Source organism: Calonectris borealis, chromosome 2 (genome assembly GCF_964195595.1).
Source record: "Calonectris borealis chromosome 2, bCalBor7.hap1.2, whole genome shotgun sequence".
NCBI lineage: Eukaryota > Metazoa > Chordata > Aves > Procellariiformes > Procellariidae > Calonectris > Calonectris borealis.
In genome coordinates this window covers 40,810,928-40,834,825 of record NC_134313.1, presented here as the reverse complement: position 1 = coordinate 40,834,825, position 23,898 = coordinate 40,810,928, and the positions used below count along the sequence as shown (strand labels likewise).

At 38.3% G+C, this 23,898-nt stretch overlaps 1 protein-coding gene across 4 annotated transcripts; it reads left to right on the top strand.

The window, feature by feature from the left end:
* Nucleotides 1-186: 186 nt before the first annotated feature.
* On the top strand, nt 187-23,600 carry YTHDF3 (YTH N6-methyladenosine RNA binding protein F3). Of its 4 annotated transcripts, none has more exons than XM_075141767.1 (5): nt 487-593; nt 2,675-2,699; nt 8,070-8,155; nt 9,519-11,111; nt 22,628-23,600. In XM_075141767.1, the coding sequence occupies exons 1-5, from the start codon at nt 570-572 to the stop codon at nt 22,649-22,651; spliced, it is 1,752 nt and encodes a 583-aa protein (XP_074997868.1). In that variant the 5' UTR covers nt 487-569; the 3' UTR covers nt 22,652-23,600. The 4 variants fall into 4 exon arrangements, with proteins under 4 accessions (XP_074997869.1, XP_074997868.1, XP_074997867.1 ...); XM_075141766.1 differs by lacking the exon at nt 22,628-23,600 and adding an exon at nt 12,960-20,266; XM_075141769.1 differs by lacking the exon at nt 22,628-23,600 and adding an exon at nt 18,721-19,294.
* Nucleotides 23,601-23,898: the final 298 nt, after the last annotated feature.

Genomic DNA, 23,898 nt, shown 5'->3' with positions numbered 1-23,898 from the left:
TAGTTCTCGCCCCCTCCCCGAGCATTCCTCAGCTGGCCCCCTCGGAGCATGCGCACTCCGTGGCTGACGGGGAGGGGGAGAGAGGCGCCGACTCCTTCCGCCTGCGCCCCACCATGCGCATGCGCACTCCCCGCCAGGCGCCGCAGGCCCCACCCCCGCGCCATCGGAGTCGCTGGCGGCGGGCGCGCGCGGGGCTCTTTCCCTCCCCACGTGACATGGAGGCGGGGACGGGAAGGGAAAGGTCAGTGGCGACGCCGGCGGAGGGGGAGCGGAAGGTCAGGGCGCCGCGGAGCGGAAGTGGGAGCCGGAGCCCGTCCGCCATTGTGGGGAAGCGGAGCCCAGAGCAGGGGGGGGAAGCGGCGCTGCGTCCGTCCGTCCGGCTCCTTCCAGCGGGAACCCGATCGGCGGCGGCAGCAGCGAGCCCAGGCGGCGGCGACAATCAGGCGGCGGCGGGGAGGAGGCGGCGGAGGCGAGCGGCGCGGCGGGCGGGCGGGCGAGCGGCCCCGGCGTGCGGAATCACTCGAGGCCCAGGTGGAGCGGAGCGAGGGGATCGCGGCTCCCCGTGAAGAATGTCAGCCACCAGCGTCGACCAGGTACCGGCCGCGGGGCGGGGGGGGGGGCGGCCGCCCGCTCCCTGCCCTTTCCTCTTCCCTGGCTCGTCGTTAGCCCCGGCGGGGGGGGCGGCGGCCGGGCGGCCACCTGCACCTTCCCTCGCCGCCGGGGCGGCGCGGTTCGCGGCCTCCTCCCTCCCTCCTTCCCTCCCCGCCGCCATGGAGAGCGGCGATCAATCCGAGCCGGCGGCGCCCGGGATGGCGGGCCCCTTTCCCAGCCCCGGCAGCCCCTATTTATAACCGCTGATCCGCGCCAGAGCCGCTCCGCCTCTCCGCCCGCAGGGCCCGCCGGCGCTCAGCCCCGCGCCCCCCGGCCCGCCGTCCTGCCGGCTCGGCCCCCCCGCTCGGCCCGTCCCCTTTGTGTGTTCTCGTCCCGCAAGCGAGCCCGCCCCGGCCAAGCCCCTCCGGGCTCCCGGTTCCTCTCTCCGCTCCGGGAGCGCCTTGGTGCCGGGCTCCCCGCGGCGCCCAGCTCCCCTGCGCGCCCCGAATTCTCTCTGGCTCCTCGTTACCGCATCCTTTCTCTTCGTGCCTTTCTCTCTCCTCACCCACCCCTTCTCCCTTCGGGCTTCTGGTTTCTGCTCCTTCCCCGCGGCCTCCGCTTCTTCTAGCTCTTCTCTGGTTCTCCCCATGCGCTGTGCTGCACTTTTTTAGTTGGTTCTTCACGGAGCCCAGAGTTTGTTGCTTTTTTATCTTTGCTAGGCCTCTGCCGGCCTTTCTTTCTGGCTGGTAGCTCTTCTGTCTTGGTCTCTGCTTCCTCCGTGGGCCTCTCTGCCACTCCCCAAAAGTTTTGGCCCTGCAGTCTCCTGCCCCCTTTTATTTTCTCTCTCTGCCTTTAATGTTTTGTTTCTTTTGTCTCTGTGCATGCTCTCCAGTTTCCTTTTATGCACTTATTTCTAGCTCAGTGATCTCTTAGCTTTTTATTTCTCTGTCTTCCACAAAGGCTTCTTCCCAACTTTTTTAGTTCTATGTCTCTTGTTGGTCTCTGCATGCCTTTTTGTCTGGATTAGATTCATACCAAAAGATGAGGTGGTTGGGGTTTTTAAGGTTACAGAGATTTTTCTCTGGTTTTGGGAGAGGGAGGTGACTAACCAGTGCCACTTTAGTTGGAGCAGCGTAAAACAGTCTTATGGTAACTGAGACAGATGCACATAAAAGCAAGATGGAGGTGGTTGCCCCCTAAACTTTCAAACCTCTGAATACTGAGTTTTTCAGGATTGTTAGAGAATGATGGAGCCAGGAGACCCACTCATGCTTAGTTGTACGTATGTGAGAAGGTGAATTAGATTTTCATGGGCTAGCTTTTGTTTTTCTAAGCTATTTTATTTTGTTATAGAGGAATTAAGGATATTGTAACTTGTACTGTTACAGTGATTCTTAGTGCATGACAGATTAACAGTGTTTTGTAATGACTAATCCTAAAAAAAAAAAAAAACCAAACCTCCTTAAGGTATTATTTCCTTGTGTGAAAGCTTCATACAGACTGTATCATTTTCTCAATATAATTGCCTAGACGAGGAATGCACAACTCATAGATCAGCTTACAGTATCACTGTATATTCCTTTGTAGATCTAAAAAGCAAGGCATTGAAGGTTCTTATTCTCTGATAAGTAACCATCAGGCAACTTAAAAGATGGTATATGATAATGAAGTTCTAATGAAGTTCTAGTACTGGCAGTAATCTTAAGCTACTAACTTTCTTTTTTCTTTTACTCTATGATTTGTTTATTGCTTATATTTCTTGGGGGGGGCAGTCAAAATTCATTTGTTGCTCAGGTTTTCAACACCAGTTAAGTTTCGCATGCTGTGAAGGACTAGATTATTACAGTGGTTTTGGTGAAATTATTTCAATTTTAAAATTATTTTGTTGGGTTTTTTGTAATGTTTTATTATTTTATATAATATTGTAATATTTTTATAATAGCATGTTTTAAATAATATTTTAAACTGGTATTTAAGTTGAAAAGAGCAGAATTGGCAAATAAGTGGAATTATCCTGAAGTAAACATTAGAGGATTCTAACTGAACTTGTTTTGCTTTTTTTCCCCCACTTTCCTATGTACAGAGACCTAAAGGACAGGGAAATAAAGGTAAGTTGATTCCTTGTATTTCTGTATAAATCTCTAATATTGCTGTTTATGGAGGTTAATGTGTCTTCAGACAATCGTGGGAAGAGAAGGTAGCTATAGGATGTCTTTTATTTCAGAGCAAGATAACAGGAAATTGTGTGCCAAAATGTTATTTCCCAGCATTTTTACTGTGGCACAGCGGTGCATCAATCTAAAATGTTTTATTTTGCAAATGAAGATTAATGTCAGAAGTTGGATGATAACATAGCTCTTTCTTTTTGGCTGACTTTGTGATATGCTTGTATAATATCTTTAACAGTACACCTTGGGCCTTTCTGTGCAGTGAATAGAATCGGTGTACTAGAATCATCAGGAAGAATCTTTTGAATAGCTTCCTTAGCTTGTGAGACAACAGCCACGTGACTATTTAGTTACTCATATCTGTGAGGAGAACACATCACCTTCCTTATTCTCAGAAATTTTGTGGGCTTTTCTTTTCATTTTAGCATCAGTATAGAGTATTCTCTTAGTGTTTGTAGGCCTTGTACTTTTCTACTTTTTTTTAGGTTTCTGTCAACATCTTGGTTTTTAAATACCATACTCAATGGGGTTTCTTCTCTCCCACAGAAACAAGGAACTAACTACTTAGTATTGTCTCTAAAATTCTTGGCAAGTCTGTCATAAACAGCATCTCAGATTATATCTTGCAATTTATTTCTGGTCTGAAATTTGTTATCTTTGATATGAAGACTAATATTCTATTTGGAATTCTTTTTGCCTAATCAGTACACTTGTGCCCATTGAATTCTTAGGCGCTCAGCAAGCTGAGCTATGCATGCACACAGCTACCTTCGTGTGTTAATATGCTTATTATTTCTTCACGCAGATAAGAAACTTTTTTTTTGGAGCTCATGTACTCTTTGCACCCTGCTGTTCATTATCTGAACTGATCTAATCGTTCTCTGTGAACTGTCATTTAATGTTATCCACAGTGTACTTATTCTGTAATTCTGTCAGATTCTATTAGCTCTATTCTATTAATCTGAGCAGATTATCTGCTTTTTGTTACATATATCACTTATGAAGTGACACATTGTTCCTGAATCTTGCTGAATTTGGCCTGTTCCTTTTAATTTCTCTGCATTCAGAGAAAAATGAACTTGTGTTTACCTCCTCAGACCTTCTCAGTTTCGTCATTCTTGAATACCTGTTCTCTCATATTCTAATACTTCTACCTTTTTTTCCCCAAACTGCAGCTTTTAACTATTTCTTTGTGTCTTTGAAATAGTTTGTGTTTATAGCTTCTATGTTGCCCTTAAATGAGAAGAAGAGTCAGATGCGTTTTAGCAAGTAGTTTGTGCTTCATGTTCTTTGAATTACTATATCTCAGTTTTAGTGAGATTAGTGAGATGCATCTATTAGGGAATCATACAAGTAGTTTTTGAACTATATTGCATATATATGAATTGGAGTGGAAGTATTAAGCGTTTCTATTTGAGTGTAACACTATTTGGGTGTTACATTGCAGCTTGTTTAATAGTGAAAATGCATGAGTCAGCTTTACTTTAACTTATTTATGTTAGCATATTTTTGTGTGCTATAATTTGTAAATGGTGCAGAATGTTTGAATCGAAACACATCTCTTAGTTTGCTATGTAAGGAAGAGATTTTTGCATTTCTGAGGTTGGATTTTTATGGAGTGCATCCTTTTAAATAATGGATACTTACTATGTATTCTCTTGGTGAGAATATGACCTAAATGAAAACTATAGTGAAATAAACCAATAATCTCCTCCATTCTGTTAAATTATTTGGTGTAACATCTATTTAATGAAACTAAGTTAGGGTTTAACATTAGAATAAAGGGCTAGGAGATTGAAGATGGTAGCACAGTGTTGCACGAGTAGTTGGCTTTGGGTTAGAGACTTTTTCAGTAGGATAAATTAAGTCAGTATCAGCAATCCTTACTGACCACGTGTTAGCAGACAGTACTCTTTTTCAGGTGTCATGATAGGTCCCAGCTTAAAGGAGCTTCGAGGGAAGATGTGATACTGAGTTAACAGACTAATCTGAAGTTGGTTCTGTTGGTTCTATTGCTCTTATGTGCATAAGAGCAATAATGTTAAAGAGGATAGTAAAAAGGTTACTGTCCACATGTCTGATAGAGCATATGAGAGAGTATGAGTGAGCAGTGTAAGGGGTGTATGCATGGAAATAGAGTATTTTTCATACTGAAACAAAAAATATTGGACCTGCAAATGATATTGGGAGGTAGCTGATTTGCATTGTCTAGTAAAATGTTTTTGATGCTTTATTCTAGTTGATTATAAATTGATGTACCGTGCTGTTTCCCTTGACCAGAATCTGTGGGATTGGAGTTCTAGTGTGTACAACAGTACTATCCATCTGTTGTATCAGATATTAATGTTGGTATTTCAGAGACTTGAATGAGTGAATTATCCTGTCTTGAAAGTTTTCTAATTCTAGTTGTCAACTACTGTACAGTTGACATGAAACATCAGAACTGACATCAATCAAATGATGTCTTACAGGGGGATGGTGTGGGGGAGAAAGTGGCATTCCTGAAACTCTTTTTTTTTTTTTCCCTTTTGTTTGTTGTGCCAGTGTATCACACCTGTGATAGGAAAGTGCTGACTTGTGTTCACATATATATGTATGTAATTTTTGGTTTTGTAGAAGGTTTAAATGTAAGCATTAGGTTTAAAACAAGAATGAAATGTTAGTGTTTCTTTTAGTATTTATTCTCCACATTAATCGAGGTTTAACGGCTTCTTCTAATGAAAAATTTATTCTTATGCCTTTGGCCATCATTTGTGTATTTTGCAAGTGGTTATTCAAAGGATAGTAGCAGTTAAAAGAATATAAGCCTTAAGTTCCTTTATTTGATGAGTTGTTTCTTCCCAATATCTAATTACATTGTATGTTTTCACAGTGTTTGCGGAAGTATATGGTATTTTCAGGGTTGGACTGATACAGATATTTTTAGTAACTGTAGATTAGTTTCAATTAGTATTCTTCATCACTGCCCTGTTTAGTTGGAGCACTTAATGTGAGATTTTGGGAATGAGGCATGCATCTTAATCTGTTTGCTCTTGTTAAATGTGTGTGTGGGCTACATTCTTCCTTATTAACACATTATGTAAAGTTAGAATGAAAAGCCAAAGAAACACACTTCTAGTGATGTTATTTCACTGGGAAAAGTATATATTTACTAGGAAAGATGTCAGTGTAGAACCGTTTTGTGTCACTGACTTAAGATCTCAATACAGAATGAATAAGAAAGAAGATACACTTACAAGAACATTCTATATTAGTTCTAATGGCAGACCAAAAATAATTCTGTCTTAAGTGACCTTTAGATACGTCTGAAACAATAAACACAGCAGATGCACGTTTTATGAAGATTAGCTGTCAGTATGAGGAGATTAATTTTGATAGGATTCTAGTCTTGACATGCAGCTGTTTATTCCTTTATTTGTGATTGCATGCTTTTAAGGAACTTGTATGTCGCCGTCTATGTTTTTCATTATAACAGAAATGTATTTGAGAATTCTGCTCTCCATACTATTTGGTTATGTCTAAGCAATGGATATGGCATGGACAAAAGATTTTGAGGCTCATCCCCTGTGTGACTGGGCCAAATATAAAGAGGAATATAGCGTTCCAGCTCGTTAATATGTTACCCTTGTGCGTAAATTCAGGATGATTAATGACCTTAACTGAAACTATTTATTTATGGAAAAAAAATTGCAACACCTAATGTTAATTTAAGTTTGGTATTTAATTAGGAATATTGTTCTATCAAGTTTTAAAACCCATCATGCTCACCATTGCTCATCATGTTTGGCTGTAGCTAGTATACAAACACACTGTGCCAGTTAGTAATAACTGAAGTGTCAAGAGTTCTGACTTTTAAAACTCCAAGAAGGTGTTCGAAACATGAGTTGCCTTCTTCCTTCCCAGATATTTGCTTTGAAAAAAATCTTCTGTTGTTCTGTGTTAAATTGTGAATTTTTAGCTGTCTGAAGATTTTTGGTTATTCTTTGTGATTATATCTATTCTTTTGTCATTTTTTTCAGCTAGTTTCGTTCCTTGAAGGCAGTTTTTTTTAAAGTCAAATGTGGAAAAAAATTGGAGTAACTTGGTCCAGGCACCACTTCGTTTGCAATGTGATCTTTGGGTGGCAAAAAAAAAACCCCAATGAAACAGAAAAAAACCCACTCTTAAACACTAACTTCAGCAAAGTTGAAGGTTTAGTTACATGGTTGCATATACTTTTCAGAAGCTTTTGCTAAAAGAGGGAAACCAAGGAGTCAGTTCCTAACACAGTGTCTCCAGCTGTCAGAAAATCTGCTAGTTTGTTGTAACTTCTGCTGTCGTGGTTTCTCAGTGCACCTTACTGATCACTCTAAAACTTGTTTGTTTGTTTTTTTTTTCCACTGAACCTATTTGATAAATAACAAAAAAATTGCATTCGGAAAAGCAGTAATTTATTTTTGAGAAGAGGTCTTCATCTTGAAGTTGTATAATTGCAAATTGCTGGTTTAAGTCCATGTTCTGCTTTGCACCATGGAAAACAGTGGATCTTAGTAGAAATTTGTGCAATTTGACTTTGTTTGAATAGTAGCCTGGGGGAGGGTGGAGAGATTACCTCAAGTAATTTGAGCAGCTGGAAAATCCCAGGTAGGTGTAATGCCTTAGATGAAATTAAAGGTAATAGGAGGCCAAGAAGAGCAGGTAGGAAGAGATTCCAGCATGTAGTGGCATATATGTTGGGAAAGGATTGTAATCACCCTTGGGGACTTTAGCTCTTGTTTCTGTCTTGCTTTGTACCCTCTGAGCTTCAGAAATGCCACTAATGCAGTACAGTATAATATTTGTAGGAAATACAGAATTAAATAGCTGAATAGTGGTGCCTTTCATGGTTGTCTTGGTGGGTAACTGACTTTCCTCCTGGCAGGAGAAAGCTGTATGTTGCAACCTTCCCTGAACCTATTGAATATGTCTAATCTGGTTGGTCTGCACATTTGCACTTGGTCTGGTACTTCTGGAAACGCTGGATTTACTGCATGTGCAAATAAGGTGTGCCAATAGTTTTTCCTCTGTCTGTGGAGCTCAGGAAAGAATAGTCAGGAATAGTCTGCTCTGATTGCCATCTTTCCAGACCTCTCCTGAGATCTGATCGGGGTCATCAACAGAATGAGCTATTTTCTTTAAATTTAACAAAGCGGTGCTTAACAATAATATGTTAAGTCTCAACAAAGCACAAGTAGAAGTATTTCAATGTACAGGCGATTAAGAAGTGTTGTCTAGATTAAAAGTGCATCATAGATCTTCCAGAGAGTATACCTAATACAGATTTACTTTTAGTTTCAGTACAAAACGGTTCGATTCATCAAAAGGATGCAGTAAATGATGATGATTTTGAGCCATATCTAAGTAGTCAGACAAATCAGGTAAGTGAACATTGTTTACTATCTTGAAGTTAATTTTAGAGTTCAACTGACTTCCAGACTTAATTAATTTTTGGATGATATTTCTTAGCAATGCTTACTTGCCTGAATATTGTATCTTGTCTTATCATACGGTATCTTAAACAGGTAAAGTCTTATTAATAATTCTGGAAAAGATTCAGTTAAAAAGTATGCTCTGATGTCTCCTGCTCTTGTGCTTGTGCTCTGATTTCAGAAGGATGCAGTTACAAGAAGCTTGAGGAAAAAAACAACCCCAAAAAAACAACACAAACCACAAAACAAAACCCCGCACCTTAAATTTATGACAAAATCATCATATATTGGATGAGTTCAAAACAACAGTTTCATTGGCTCTGAGAAAATATTAACTGCTTGGACATGATTTCCTCTGAAGTTGGTAGAAGTAGCTCACAGTTGATGGCATGATAGATTGAAGCTTAATATTACTACAGCTTGGTATAACTCTTCTGCCAGGAAGTTAATGACTTATTTTCAGAGCTGTGAATTGTCTCTGTAGTCAAAAGATAATATTCGTTAAGTTTGTAAGTTGTAGCTGTCTTGAGAGAGGGAGAAAGTGCAAATTATTAAAAGGCTTTGAGAATTTTGCTTGCCTTCCCATTTTTTTCCAAATAATACAACATTAAGGAGGCATCAGCTAGAGAATGATAATGTGCAGTTTTTTCCCCAAAACATCATCAGAAGTTGTATGGGGGTAGTCCTTCAAATGTCTTGGAGCTTTATCTTCTCAAGAAGTAAATGCTGTGATTTTTCCAGGAGTCTTGGGAGTGGAATTTGAATTTAGCTAGCAAACTTTGTTCTACTAGGCCACAGATTATACTTAATGCCCATTCTCAATAGTGTGGAAGTGTTATGGTTTGATTGTTGTTCCTCCTGAAACAAACAGGCATCCTTGCATCCTTTTCACTGTAATATTCTGGCAGGTGTCTCCAATTAGAAATGAGAAATTTGACAAAAAACTAAGAATGCCAAACCTTTAAATCATAGTTACAGCTATTTTTCTGTATTTATGAAACTACAGTTGTTATGACTTGTTTTTTAAAGTAGCTTATTATTTTCTTGATACTGTTGACATGGAGGCATTTTAAGCCTAGCTCAGTAACTGAAAATAAAGATAATATCTTAGAAAAAATGGGGCTCTTTAGTGCTTTGAAAACGTCTCTTGAGGAAAAAATGACCATATCTAATACATACCTTGTTCATCTTTTATGCTCGGAGGAATGGTGGAAGTTCCAAATGCATTCATAATCCTTAAAAATGTTTTACAGTTTTTTTTGACCTGAGCATAATTGTCTATATTGCTAATTTTTGTTTTATTTTCTTGCAGAGTAACAGCTATCCACCAATGTCAGACCCATATATGCCTAGTTATTATGCTCCATCCATTGGATTTCCATACTCTTTAGGCGAAGCAGCATGGTCAACTGCAGGCGACCCTCCAATGCCATACTTGACAACTTATGGACAGATGAGTAATGGTGAACATCATTACATACCTGATGGTGTATTTAGTCAGCCTGGGGCATTAGGAAATACCCCTCCATTTCTCGGGCAGCATGGATTTAATTTTTTTCCTGGGAATGCAGACTTCTCTACATGGGGGACAAGTGGATCTCAGGGACAATCAACGCAAAGCTCTGCTTACAGCAGCAGCTATGGCTATCCACCCAGTTCTCTTGGGAGAGCCATAGCAGATGGACAGGCTGGATTTGGCAGTGATACTCTGAGCAAGGTGCCTGGGATTAGTAGCATTGAGCAAGGCATGACTGGACTGAAAATTGGTGGAGATATGACGGCTGCTGTAACAAAAACTGTAGGTTCAGCTCTGAGCAGTACAGGTATGACAAGCATTGCAGCAAACAGCGTGCCCCCAGTTAGCAGTTCAGCACCTAAACCAACCTCATGGGCTGCCATTGCAAGGAAGCCTGCTAAACCTCAGCCGAAACTCAAGCCTAAAGGTAATGTGGGCATTGGGGGCCCTGCTGTACCACCACCACCTATAAAACACAACATGAATATTGGAACTTGGGATGACAAAGGGTCAGTGGTAAAAGCACCCCCAGCCCAACCAGTACTGCCTCCTCAGACTATAATCCAGCAGCCTCAGCCATTAATTCAACCACCACCACTGGTGCAAAGCCAACTGCCTCAACAGCAGCCTCAGCCACAGCAACCACAACAGCAACAAGGACCTCAGCAGCAGGCCCAGCCTCACCAGTTGCAGCAGCAACAGCTGCAAAACCGTTGGGTAGCTCCTCGTAACAGGGGTGTGGGCTTCAGCCAGAACAATGGAGCTGGTAGTGAGAACTTTGGTTTAGGTGTTGTATCCGTCAGCTCCTCGCCTTCTGGTGTGGAAGTGCACCCAGTGCTGGAGAAACTAAAGGCCATAAACAACTACAATCCCAAAGACTTCGATTGGAATCTGAAGAATGGACGTGTGTTTATAATCAAAAGTTATTCAGAGGACGATATTCATCGCTCCATTAAGTACTCTATCTGGTGTAGTACCGAACATGGTAATAAGCGCTTGGATGCTGCTTACCGTTCCCTGAATGGAAAAGGCCCACTCTATTTACTCTTCAGTGTGAATGGCAGTGGACACTTCTGTGGAGTGGCTGAGATGAAGTCTGTTGTGGACTACAATGCATATGCTGGTGTCTGGTCTCAGGATAAGTGGAAGGGGAAGTTTGATGTCAAATGGATCTTTGTCAAAGACGTTCCCAATAACCAACTGCGGCATATTCGCTTGGAAAACAATGACAACAAACCGGTTACCAATTCGAGGGACACTCAAGAGGTACCCCTAGAAAAAGCCAAGCAAGTGCTTAAAATAATTGCTACTTTCAAGCATACCACCTCAATCTTTGATGACTTTGCACATTATGAGAAGCGTCAAGAGGAGGAGGAAGCCATGCGTAGGGTAAGAAATCAATGTCGTTATAGTAGCTCTCCTGTTTTTTCTGGTTTTGGAAACCTTGTTTTTCATACACCTAGAATTTCTGTGTGTGAATGTTGAATCAGAAAGTGGTGCTTTTTACCCAAGGTGTCTGTACTTGATATAGCTGGCTCTTAATGAAAAGATTTCAGTTCTTGTAACTTGTTTTGTTAACACAGGCATGTGTTTAACCACAGTACTAACATAGGCCTGCATAAGGGACTTCTGACATGTTTTACTCTTCAAAGTAAACAAAAACTGAATTGAGTGTATTATCTGTAATTGAAGTCTTCTAGTTTAGATTTTTATGGTTTCTGGATATCACAAAAATCCTGAAATTACAGGAGAAGCTTACTTTATGTAACATTTCAATTCAAATTCTGCTTTAACAAAATCTTAACAGCATGATTACAGTGAAAAGAAGGTTTTCCCCGTAATTCAATTTTTCTTTTGTACAATTGTGAAACACAGAAGTGATATAGTGATGACTTGTACAGTGTCAGAATAATTTTTTGGGACATTTCTCATAGTGCATTTCCTAAAAAAAGAAATGTGTAGTTCATTTCTGCAAAGAAAAGTATACCTATGACAAATCTGTAGAGAAACCTTTAGTTTTGGAGGTCAGTATTTCAGAAAAACAGGCAAGGGAAAAAGGCATTTAATTCAAGTTATTTTATAGTACATGTCTGCTTTGTCTTGTGTGTACTCTCCCTACTAATAACACTTATGTTCACCATTGGCCACAATGTTTACTTTTGCTATATTTATTTTCTTTCCAGGCTTGCTTGTAAATGTATGATTTGTTTCATGGTTAGAAACATTTCAGGAACTATTGTACCAGTTAGATGATGTGCAAGTATTCAGAAATGGGAGTTTGCAGTTTGGTGGTAGTGCTCTCTATTCATCCTGTCACACCACCTACTGAATAAAAAACCAAAAGTCTAGGGTTTATGCTAATTAGGGGCCTTGTGGGATGTGAAGTCTGAATTTGTTCACTTCTTGAAACTGCCATAATTCTGGCTGCGTAAGAATTTCACCTGCTTCACAGCCTCCTTACTGCTCTTAGGTTTCTAGTGCTGCAGTGGTTCCACCCCTCTTGTACATTCCTGATCCTTCAACACACATGTTGCACCTCATATAGACCAGTGTCATGCATACCCAAAATAAATTTTGTGGTTTTATTGCGCAGCTCTGCAATAAATTGTCACGTTGGAAGTTTTTTATTGTTTGGTGGCAAGATGAATATCCCAGTGGGGTCTGTAATGCCTTTTGAATTTTTTTTCTAAAAAGAAAACTGAATATGCCCTAAATCAGTATTTTTACTTCCTGCCATCTTGGTGGTGGGAGGACAGGCCACATTCTTAACTAATATTCCATGTAAGGGGAAAACTTTGACTTTTTCAGGCTTTAGTACAACTTCACTGTGATTTTGGTAATGTTTCAGAAGGACTAAGGTTATCATGTTTCTCTGTAGCTGTCATGTTTCAGTATTTTTTTAAGTTTTGATATTTTAAGACACTGCACAAATAACTGGTTTGCTTCTAAAGCATCTACTTCTGTGAAAAAACTTATCAAAAGAGTCAGCATTCAGACATGCCCTAGCAACTCAGGGAGATAATGTGTTTTATTTGTGGTTTTGTTCCCTCTGTAGTAGATGAAAGCCACAAAATATAATGGAGAGGGGGAACATAGATTATTGCTAGTGTTTCTATGTATGCTAAACTTAAAATTCAAAGTACTAAATTCAGCATTTAGTAGGGGCCTAACTAAATGACTGTGATTATGCATATTTGTGTAATAAAGTAACATTACTGTTTCCTTTAATACCTACAGGGAAACATACAGTATCTGTATGACTCAAGCACTGAACGCTGCATTCCTCTGTTAACAGTTACCTTTCCCAATACTATTGGGAGAAAACATACTTGTCAAGATACTTGCAAAATAGACATTGATTCTTCTACAGCATCATACAAATTTTGTGACAAATTATAAAAAATTACTTTAGAGCTGCCTGTCTGGTTGTGAGGTTATCTCTTTGTAGATGGATTTGAGATATGCCTTAAGCAAATGAATATGTACTTAAAATATAGGAAGACCAAATTAAACTAATGACAGCTACTAAGAGTTCATCTTTATCATTCTCTTACGATTGAGTGTTGATTGTAAACCTGTAGGTATCTTCGTTTATCACACAGTGTACAAACTACCTGTCTTTAAATTGTAAATATACAGTTGTTAACTCTTTTATGATTCAATAATAGTTTGGAAATGCAACAGTTAGTATTGTCAGCTCGGGTTTATGGTTAATTGAATAATCCTTTATTACCTAGCGCCAGCTAGGCTTTTATGGAGCTGTATTTAAATTAGAGCACTTTCTACTGCCAGTAGAACCGTGTAAATTAAGTTCATGCCCATTTTCTGTAGCAGCTGTGGCAATCACTTTGTTTCTAGTGTTTCTGTCATGAAAAATGTGCTTATTGCTGTTAATAAAATATTAAATGCATCAAGCAGCAGTAGTCATTTACATGTTCCTTAAAGTTCAATTAATGTTTTGTTGTTGCATAGGTGGTAAGAAACTTGCATAGAGCCAGTGATCTAAACATAGTAAACAGCATATGATTTATGGATTTAATTTACTTTATAACTGTTCGTCATTCCAGCTAACTTATTTTAAAATAATTGGTTGTAAAAATTTAATCTTAACAACTCAGGAGGATCAATAATTAATTTCCAATATGACCTAGCAGTATGTTTTATTAAAATATGGCAGTATACTTATAAAAGTGCAATGAATAGTCTGTGATTAACATGAAACTTCAGTAACTTTGCTATTTGATAAAGGTTACTTGCAAATGACTATGAATAGTCTCTCTAAGCGTAAATATTAGAACTCTAGTGTCTACCACTGTTTGGTGTGACCCTGGTGTGGGTAAAGTATCTACAATTGGGGTTGGAAACAAATTTGTACAGTAGTCATTCACATTTCTCTTATGACTCAGGTTCCAGTGTCCTATTTTAAACGTAAAAGTGCTGTGTTCTTTCACCAAAGGAGCAAAGAAATCAGCGATGTTCTTCAGGAGTTCTGTCAGTAGTATATTGAAATAATCTGAAATTGCATTAGTGCTTAGCTGGAGCTGCTGCTTTGTGTAAATGTGCATATTTGTGTGCAGATTATTTAAAAACGTGTTTGATTGTCTTTCAACAGAAAGCAGTAGCAATAAGATCTAAAAAAAAAGGAACAGAAGTCTTAAAATATGCCATTTGAGAGCACATAATTACATTAGGAAAATAAAAGGTATTGAAAAGAAAAAAAAAAACTGTATTAGTAGTTTTGTGCCTGATCTTCAGTAAATATATGGATCAAAATGAAATGTGGCTCTGATTAAAAACACAGTTGTTGGAAGATTACAGTTTCCTCACCCTCAGATGATGGCTTGTTAACCTGCAATTACCTGTTGTCCTAGGACTTCGTTTGGTGCTTTTTAGTGCAGAATTCTACTTTTGTAGCATATAATGGAAAAAAAGATTGGTGCCACGTAACTGTAGAATACTTTAGATGGTTTTCTTAGTGAGATAGTTCAGAAAATTAATTAATTTTTTTCCGGGAGAAGATAGAGGAATTCAGTATATTTGTGTATATCTAATTTGCATTTGGAATTTTTACTTTTCAGGAAGCCTTTAAATGGCAGGTAAATAAGCATTTAAAATGTTAGCTTTCTCCTGTTGTACTACATGTCTTGTAATAGGAATGCTGATATAGCTAAAACTTTCTGACTCTCAAAAGGAGTAATTTCATTTTTTTCCCCTCATTCTGATACTAATGTAACTTCTGTTTCTCTGATAATTGGGTCATAATCAGGCTGCAGTGTTAAGCAGTGTAACTCCTTTCTGCTCCAGGACATTGCTGACTTTATGCTTGATTTAATATTTCTTAAAAATATCTTAAAGGAAGGAGGGAAGTGAGAAAACATGCATGAAGAGTGAACTGTAGACATTTCCTCCTCCCCTTAGCCCCCAGCCATCAACTACTAGGTTATGATGTCAAAGTCAGGTATAGATACATCCACAGTCAAGGAAATACATACAAGTCAAGGAAAGTAGTTGACCAGTGTTTTTTATGTAGTTAAATGATAGTTGTACCAGACAACCTTTTAAAGTTTGTGTATTTACATCTAAAAGAGGTTCAAAACAGTAAATAAAACAGATTATGTAATATCTTCTGAGAAACTTGTGCATTTCCTGTATGCTTTTGATGATGTTTCAAGGGCCGTTATTTCACAATTTCCTTGAACTTGATGTTTATCTACAGTTTCATCTTTATAAATGAAGATGATATTGCAGGTCTCGTATCTGCTTTAAGAAAAAACAATATGGTCAGAAAGTAGAAACAGAAGATACGTTTTTACTCCTTTGATGATTGTGAGATGACTGTGTACCCCTCGTCTTGGGAGAAGAGGATTCTTTGGAGCTAGAATAATTTTAGACATACTGATCCAGAATTTTCATCCCATGATGGTGTGCTTATTTACCGTGTCTTCATTTGCTTTTGCATCTTCAGTCTTTTCGAGACATTTAAAAATGACCTGCAAGTTCTCTTGTTATAGTCACATGGATTTCAAATGTGCCTGTTTTCTGTGCGTTTGGTAAATTATTTCTGTTCAGAGGTAGTGTTTAGAATTTATTACAGGATGAGGATAGTACGGAGAGGTCTCGATGTTAAAATATGGTATAGCATAGAGTAACTATGTAAGAGTTTGAGTAGTGGTGTGGCCTGCCTTTCTCTAGTAAGGGACAAGATGCTGCAACAGGGAAAGTGCGGTATTGGACTATTGAATGAAAGAGATGGAATGTAATTAAACTCACAGGCGGTCTTAGGTTATAGCGACACTTGTATGGATCTTGTCATGTTTTTCTTTTCGGCTTGAAATTCCTACCTGCAAAATCAAGCCTACGGAGTCCTTTTTATGGAGTGGTTTTCAATTCCCTGACTCTGGGATTTCAAAGACCAATTTCTCCTGTGAAATAGGGACCCCTATTGGAAAAGCTAGGAACATCAACTAAATGGTTTACCTTAACGAGTAAGAGACCAGCCATTTTTCGAATCTAATTCTTTAGTGTCCTTAAATATGAAGGTAGCTACCTAAGGCAAGACTTCAAATTTGAATTGAGCTTGGTTTGTGACAACTCCACCTTTTCTAAATGCTGTGTCTTTTAAGTGTGGTTTTTAATGCAAAGGAGTAATTCTAAATCTTTTCTTCCAGAGCAAAACCACAGAACCTTGAGTATACATGAATAGCTGTTAAAATTCATGCGGCAGTCTTCTGCTTCCTGCTACATCTCCTCAGATTGCACTGCTTTATAAGAACCAATTGACTAGAACACTGGTGCTTTTCCTGCAGTTTGCAGGGAAGAAATATGCCTGCATATTGCAAGGAAGTCGCACCCTGTGTGACTCTCCACGCAGTACTTCATCCTTGCTTCACTGATTCATGCCACAGGTGGGCTAGTTAGCAGAAACTTGAGTGAAGATTGCTGGTGGTGCTTTGCTGGAAAAAATGGCACTTCAAAACCATACAGATCTTGCATATGTAGTACAGCTGTTTCTGTAGATTCAGTTGAACGAGGGTTGTTTAAGTTTTGTATCAAAATTGATCAGCTTTAACCTTCAGATTCATCTAGTTGAAATGATATATTATAAGAATTCATATCAGATGATGAGCTGTTAGAGCCCAGTTCTTTGTGAGCACCTTTTCAGAGGCCTGGTAGTGTACTCAATATTGACAGGTAATTATAATTATTGTTTTGCTGCTGTACCTAGGGATTATAGTCAGTTGTGAAAAAGTAAACATAAGCTTGCATGTTCATTGCACTTTCATATAGAATATAATGAGAAACTAAGATAAAATAAGTTCATGTTTCCTCATGGCAGACTGGAATTTGAGTTACACATGTGCAAAGAGAATGAGTGGTGAGGCTTAAAGAAAAATTGTCTGAGAAGTTCTTCCCCCGTGTATTTTGTAGGCCCTGCAGTGGATGTCATTTCCCTTCCAAGGCTACTATAGATTTCTTAGCAGAGCAATTAAACAAGATCGTGTTGTTATTGCCCATGGGCATCTGAGAAAAATTAACAAAAGTGTCGGAGTCATCTTTCTGCTCGTTTTGCTGGGACAATGATCATCACTGAATGCAATTTCCATAAATGTAGTTAGAAGTTATATGTTGTCAGTCTTCAAAAGCTGATGTTATACTGTCAGCATTGTTAATAAACAATAATGAGGATCTAGAAGCTTGATTTTTTTTTTTTTTTTTTTTACTTTTTAATGAACTTGCTGAAATGGCTGCTAATTAAAATCTTATATTTCAGTGTTTAACAATGTACAGCACTGAAAGGAAGTACTTGCTACTTGTAGTTAGAATTGGCCAATCTATCACTGAGAGTATCCACCTGGGAAAACAAGATTGGAGGGGCTTTTCTGGCTCATGCAGTTCAAGCTTGGTTTCTGCAGAGCCTTTCTTCGTTGTGTGTTATCATATGGTATCTTTAAAGTAGTTAGGTTTCTTTCCCCAACTCTGCCTTCTGAATGTTCGTACCCTGTTATTTAATGTGCTGTGGAATTTCAGATGTGGATTAAGTTCTTACTGCCTTTATTGTTACCATAATAAAATAATATGGTCTGTCCATGTTCTACTAACAATGCATGTGTTTGCTCAAATTTAAATTTATTTACCTTTTTACTGTAACGTGTTCACATTTTTACTAAGTATGTTTCAGAAACTGAAATAATTAAAACGCTATCAAAACTAATAGGAAGAATAAATAAATTAGAAGTCTAGGTCTTGTAGCTTTTCAGACTGTCTTAATATTTATATGCTTTATATAAGCCTTATTTACTGTCTGGAGTTCAAATGATTTGCAGCAGGAGCGTCTCAGATGAGTATTAATTCATAAGGCTTACCAGGAGAAGGAACTGCTTTGGAGTTGTAAAACCTCGTTTAACTTCCTATGTTGACTTTGATTTTTAATTTGTGCCTTGTCGTTTTCATGTTGGGATAAGGAATATGAGAAAATGAGTGTTTAGGGAGGGGATGGCATCTACACAGGAAAAATTTCTAGGTCCATGTAAGGCTTCTAGATATCCTTCCCATTTGATCCTTCTTTCCCATCTTCCCAGAACTCCCAGAAGTGCTTCTCAGAAAAATGTATTTAAATATTTTTATCTGGTTTTAAGGTAATCTCCGTCTTCAGGAGATTTACCCCCTCTAGTTTGAAATTCAAGAGTGCGAAGTTAAAAAGGACCTTTATTTGACACAATTTTAAAGTTTCAGTAATGTAGTTTATGTCAACAGCCAATGAGATCTGTGTCATAAATGGAGTAAACTATTCCTAGCATTTCTCAGTTTTCTCAGTAATCTGTTTTTCATTGTGGTTCTCAAGCGCTGAGGTCAATGTTTACGCTGTCATAGCTGTAATGGTACACCGGGGTGCAATAAACTGCAGATTATGGCTGATGCCAGTAGTAAAGGAGCTTTCATGAACTTTGCTGTGGCTTCTTCTCACCACCTCTACAGCTGTCTGTTCTGCCTCTGCCAGGTGTTTCTGCCCACGCAGTGGAGTTGGCAGAGGAGATGTCTGCTTGTGCCTCACTTCACAGAATGCAGTCTGACATGTTAGCTTACATTGCAGATGAGCAGGGCTTTTAAGCTGAAGATTAAATTGCAGTTTGCCGTGAAGGAACTAAGATGTGCTACGCATTCCCTTCTGAAGCTGCTGTGAGAATGCTACCTCTTGGGAGAGGGGCATGTTCAGCTTCAGGCATGAACATATTAAACATTGCAGTAAGATGCAAAAGTTTGGCAAAATTCTAGGGTTTTTTTGCAAGTATAGCTGATTGTGCTGGAAGTGAGTGTGTGTGGGAACTATCTGCAGTTTGCTTGTGCAAGTTTGCAATCCTGCATAGCTTTCAAAATGGACACCTTGAAATGCTTGTACTTGCAACTGCTATAAAAAAAGCAAAAGTCCTTCTTTCAGGTCTACCTTCCCTCACCTTGAGCTTCAATGTGTTGGATCTTGGGGAAGAAAAAAATACAGCTGAGGACTGTAGTAGCTGCTGCTTGTTGTTGTTGTTAGGCTACCATTTACATTTTTGCTACTAATAATGAGACACTTTAATTTCTTTTCTTTTTGACAAAAAAATTCCAGAAGTCAGTGTTGTGTGCATCTCGGTAGTTTTTTTTTTCAAATCGGATCAGGAAACATTTTTATTGCTTTGTATTTTGAAATTTTGATAGCATAGAGGTTTTGTTAAATCTGAGGATAAATTACATTGCAGCTACTTTTCAGCACAGCATCATTCGGTTAATGCCCTGAATTCAGAGAACTGAAATTTGGAAGTAAGTCAGCCTCGCAGTTCAGACCAAGGTAATTCCATATTTTTGTTTGCACTAGATTGATGCATGTTTCCGAGGCCCAAGCATTTTTAGGTTCACCTTCACTTGGTTTTGTCAGTTTGTGTAGAAAGTTATTTGCATGGTCTGCAGCTGGCAGGTACCTTGAACCAGCTGCTGCATTCCCACATTGTTCTAATTCGAATGGTACTTAATTTCCATGTCCTGCTCATAAACTCCCTCTAAAGCCAGGTAACCTCACCGTTGCGAGTTCTGAAGTGAAGCTGGCCTTTGGCAGGGAACTTAAATTAACTGGAGAGGCTTTTTATCCAAGAGCATTTCAAGAGATGTGGCAAAGGTTTTGCTCATCTGAATCTAAGAAATAAGAGATGTTGGGTGAAAGAGAAATGCAGTGAAATCCAATCGGTACGCTGGAAACTTCCCCTGCTCTGGTGGTAGAAACCTGCTGGGGATGAAGTCTTCTGCTAATTTGTCTATAATCACTGTTTATACAAAAACAAAAAATCAAACAAAAGCTACAAGAGAAATACTTTTTGAGACAGGAAAAGGCAGTGGTAGCGAGTGTGATCTGACTTGAAGCTGTGGGGGGATTTAGTTTGCTTTTAAGTGCAATACCACTACCTGCATTTTGAATAAATAGGGTTTTCTCTCTGTCCGTTTTGCTGTGCAGAGTGCCAGATGTCACTGATACCAATATCTGAAGAATGTACTATTCACTTGCATTGAAAAATGTCAAGTTTTGTATGTCTGCTTTAAGTATTTAAATATAAATGTAGTAATATATAACTTTGAGACTACAGGAGGGGTGTGCTGGTGTTGTTTTGAAGCCTTTTTCCTCTGTAGAATTCAAAATGGACTTGAAATAAAGGAAGTATTATAAATTTCATCTATTGGAAGCAGGTAGTCAGGATTTCATTCCCTTTCTACTTTCAATTTTTATGGACTTAAATGCATTTTGAGCACTAGGTTGGTCAGTTTACTGTGCAGCAGTTGCAGAGAGGCTTTCTAGACAGCTTGACTCAATGGTTACATATGTAATACTTCCAAATGGGCAGGAACCGATGATTTTATTTGTGTGTAGGTAGTATTCAAAATTATTAAAATACTGATATTTCATTATTTAACATCGCAGTTTCATAGGCTACTACTTAATACCACAGTGTTTTTCAGCGCTTTGTGCAGTTCTTTCAGTTGAAGTCTCCTAATAGTAGAGGAATAATCTGAGAAGGCTATTTTTGAATGCCTTACATGCATAGTGAGGCATGAGGCCAGTGATCATCTGTTTTCAGCCTAGACATGCACTGTTAATGTATCAGTTTGTATTAATGACTGATACTATCAATCTCACATTTTAAGAGCAGTATCTTAGTATGCAAATATTAGTCATGTCTCTTTGAACTAGGAAAAAATAATTTCTAGCAGAATAGTGCAAGTATCACTCTCGCTTTAAATGTGTTGAAGTTCTGCCCTAGAGAATGTACAGTCTTAGACGTAGAGCTGCTGGGACCGTGAGCTGCTTATTGTAACCAAGAACTCTGTGTGAGCTTTACTTTCTTGGTGTTCATCTTGAAGCAACTCGGAGGTCTGTCTTGGAGAGGACTAGATCATCAGCTCTACTCTAATAACCAGTATAAATGTTATGTATCCTCTTCTTTCATTATAGTGTCTTTTTGGCAGAATTTATTTGGGTTCAAATACTAATTTGCACTTTTCCTAAATAGTTTCTAGCATAATAAAATTTCAGCATGGTATCAGATAGAGTGCTTTTGAAATCATTGTTCAAATGCCTCCTGGTTTATTTTGGTTTTCCCTGCTATGTTTATGTTCCATTTATAACATGCTGTGTAATGCAATAATAATAAAAATACTGGAAATGAGTTTTTTGTTCTCTTTTAAATGGGGGAGGGCACCTACCTCTCTTCCATGAAGGTATTTTAAAACATGTATATAACGTGCTCAGTTTTACATATTAAGAAAGGAAATGCTATTGGAAGATAAATTCTTAGTTTCTTAGGGTCAAACTATGGTGTCTTTTTACAGTCTAGAAGATACGTAATGAAGGCAATGAGATATAGTTTATTGATCTGTTTTTTTTTTTTCCTAGAGATAGTCATAATGCCTAAGTGTATGTTTAACAAAGAGAAAATGGAGGATGATGATAAAACACTGAAAATGTTATTTACGCTGTTAGACTTGTAATACAGAGGAAGAATTTGTTAGTCCCTGATAGAGATACAGTGCAATTAGTATTTTAGCCCATAACTGTACAAAGTTATTTATCGTTGTTTGTATTACACAGTAACACACTTTGTTCCTTTACACCAAATGCACCATCTCGCAATGCTGTGAGGGCTTTGTAGTGAATATGGTCTTGTCTGCAACTCAGGCTTGCATTCAAGTGGTTTTTTTCCAGCCATTCCTACCTTACTGGTTTTGCATTTTGTTATTAAAAGTAATTTCTAAACAAAATATGGATGGCTTTTCTTTTTAAATTCTTTGTCTCGCCATTTGAGCAATGTGTTTGTATGGAGGAGGAGGTACTGGGGCAACTTGTTCCTTTACCTTTTGATCTTAAGGACATTGAAACATTTTATTATAGTGGGCTTTGAATGAGATACCTGGGAATATGATCTTTACTTTTTCAGGAATATAATGAATGGAGAGTAGAACATTAAATATTCACGCAGAGCATTTTTTGACAAGTTAAGCAGAAGATTTAGGGTCCCTCTTTCTTGCCTTGTTTGTAGGCCCCTTGGTCTCCTTACTCAGTTCACTTTGTGCAATATATTTTATTGGAAGTGATTTAAAAGTAACATTATAAAACGTCTTTTTGATAGCTTTTTTTTTGGAACATATTTGCCTTTTAGTTTGATGTATGCTTCTGGGTTTCTTTTTAAGAAGTTGACTTGAACTAGATATTTCATGTTCCAGAAAAAAAGTGAAGCTTCTTCCTTGAATGCTTGTTGGCTGATTTAGAGAAATTGCAGTTGCAAGCAATGCAACTGCTCTAATGAGAGGAAAGCAGATAATGTTGAACTGTGTGTATTAACATGATTTTCCTTTCTGTTTTTGTTGTTTTTTTTTTTTTCCAGGAAAGAAATAGAAACAAACAATAACTATATGGAGATGTCCTGCTAGAATTACAACACTAATGATGTAGACTCTGGAAATGCCTAATATGTCTAAGAAGACGTTATTAAAGCTTTTTTCTGCTTAAGGTGACATCTTTGAACACTTTAACACAAAATTGACTCTTCTTGTAATGGTTCTCATCAGTGCATCTGCCCTTATACTCTCTCACCAAACACACTTGAGAACTGTACCTTCGTCAAGCACTTTCTGTCCTGAAGCTTTTACCAGTATCTGCTGTCTTTTGTATTTATGCATCCTAGCTAAGGCACAGGAGACCGAACGAATGCAAGGATTCATTAACTCTTTGAATTTGTTAAATACTAACATTTAACCATTAGAAGTGGTTCAATGATGTGAGATTCACATTGCTTCAACTTAATTTTTTCTTTGTTGTAGTTTTTTTAATTGTCAGTTTTTAGCTATTCAACAGATTAAAAGCAAATCATGCCATATTTAGTCCTGGAGTAAAACTCAAGTCTAAATGTTCATGTGAAAATTATTGTAGTAATCTTTTAATATGGCAAAGCAACTTTAAGCTGCAGTTTAGCCAAATGAAACATAACATAAAATTATATTAGAATGACATTTCCCTTGTTTCAAACTGTTTGGTGTAAGAGAATATTAATATGCAGCTCGGTGGACACCACCAGTTAATGCACATTTCTTTATTTTTTTCTGTAACATGTATACTGAAAAGAGTGCATTTGTCTGAGGAACTGTTTGTTTGCTACCACTCAATGAATCTCAGTTTTGAGTAAATGTACCTCAGTCTAAATCAGACTTTTTATGACCTTTATAACTACATTTAAAATAATCTTTAATTCCTATTTCTGGGTGTTTGCAAGCCTGACAGATTGCTATCATGAAAGTGAAGATTTACTCCTCTAGGTGATTCACTAGCTAAATAAACATAATTCTTGTTTAGCAAGCATATACTCTGTTTCTTAAATTTTTTTGTTTCATTGTCCCAACATCCAGGTGTTTTTTCCCCTATTCGAAAATATTTTGAGAAAAATTGATCCATGGAGATGACATATTCGTAGCCATGTTAACGTGATTTTTGTTAGAACCATGCAACAAGAATTTTAGAATGCGTATTAAACTGGATAATTTCTATACTAGTTCTTAACTTCTAAAAACTATATCTTTTGTTTCAGTTTATACAGCAACACATTCTATCTGCTGGAAGAAAATATTAAAAAAATGTTAAGCGGGTGTATTGACTGTACAA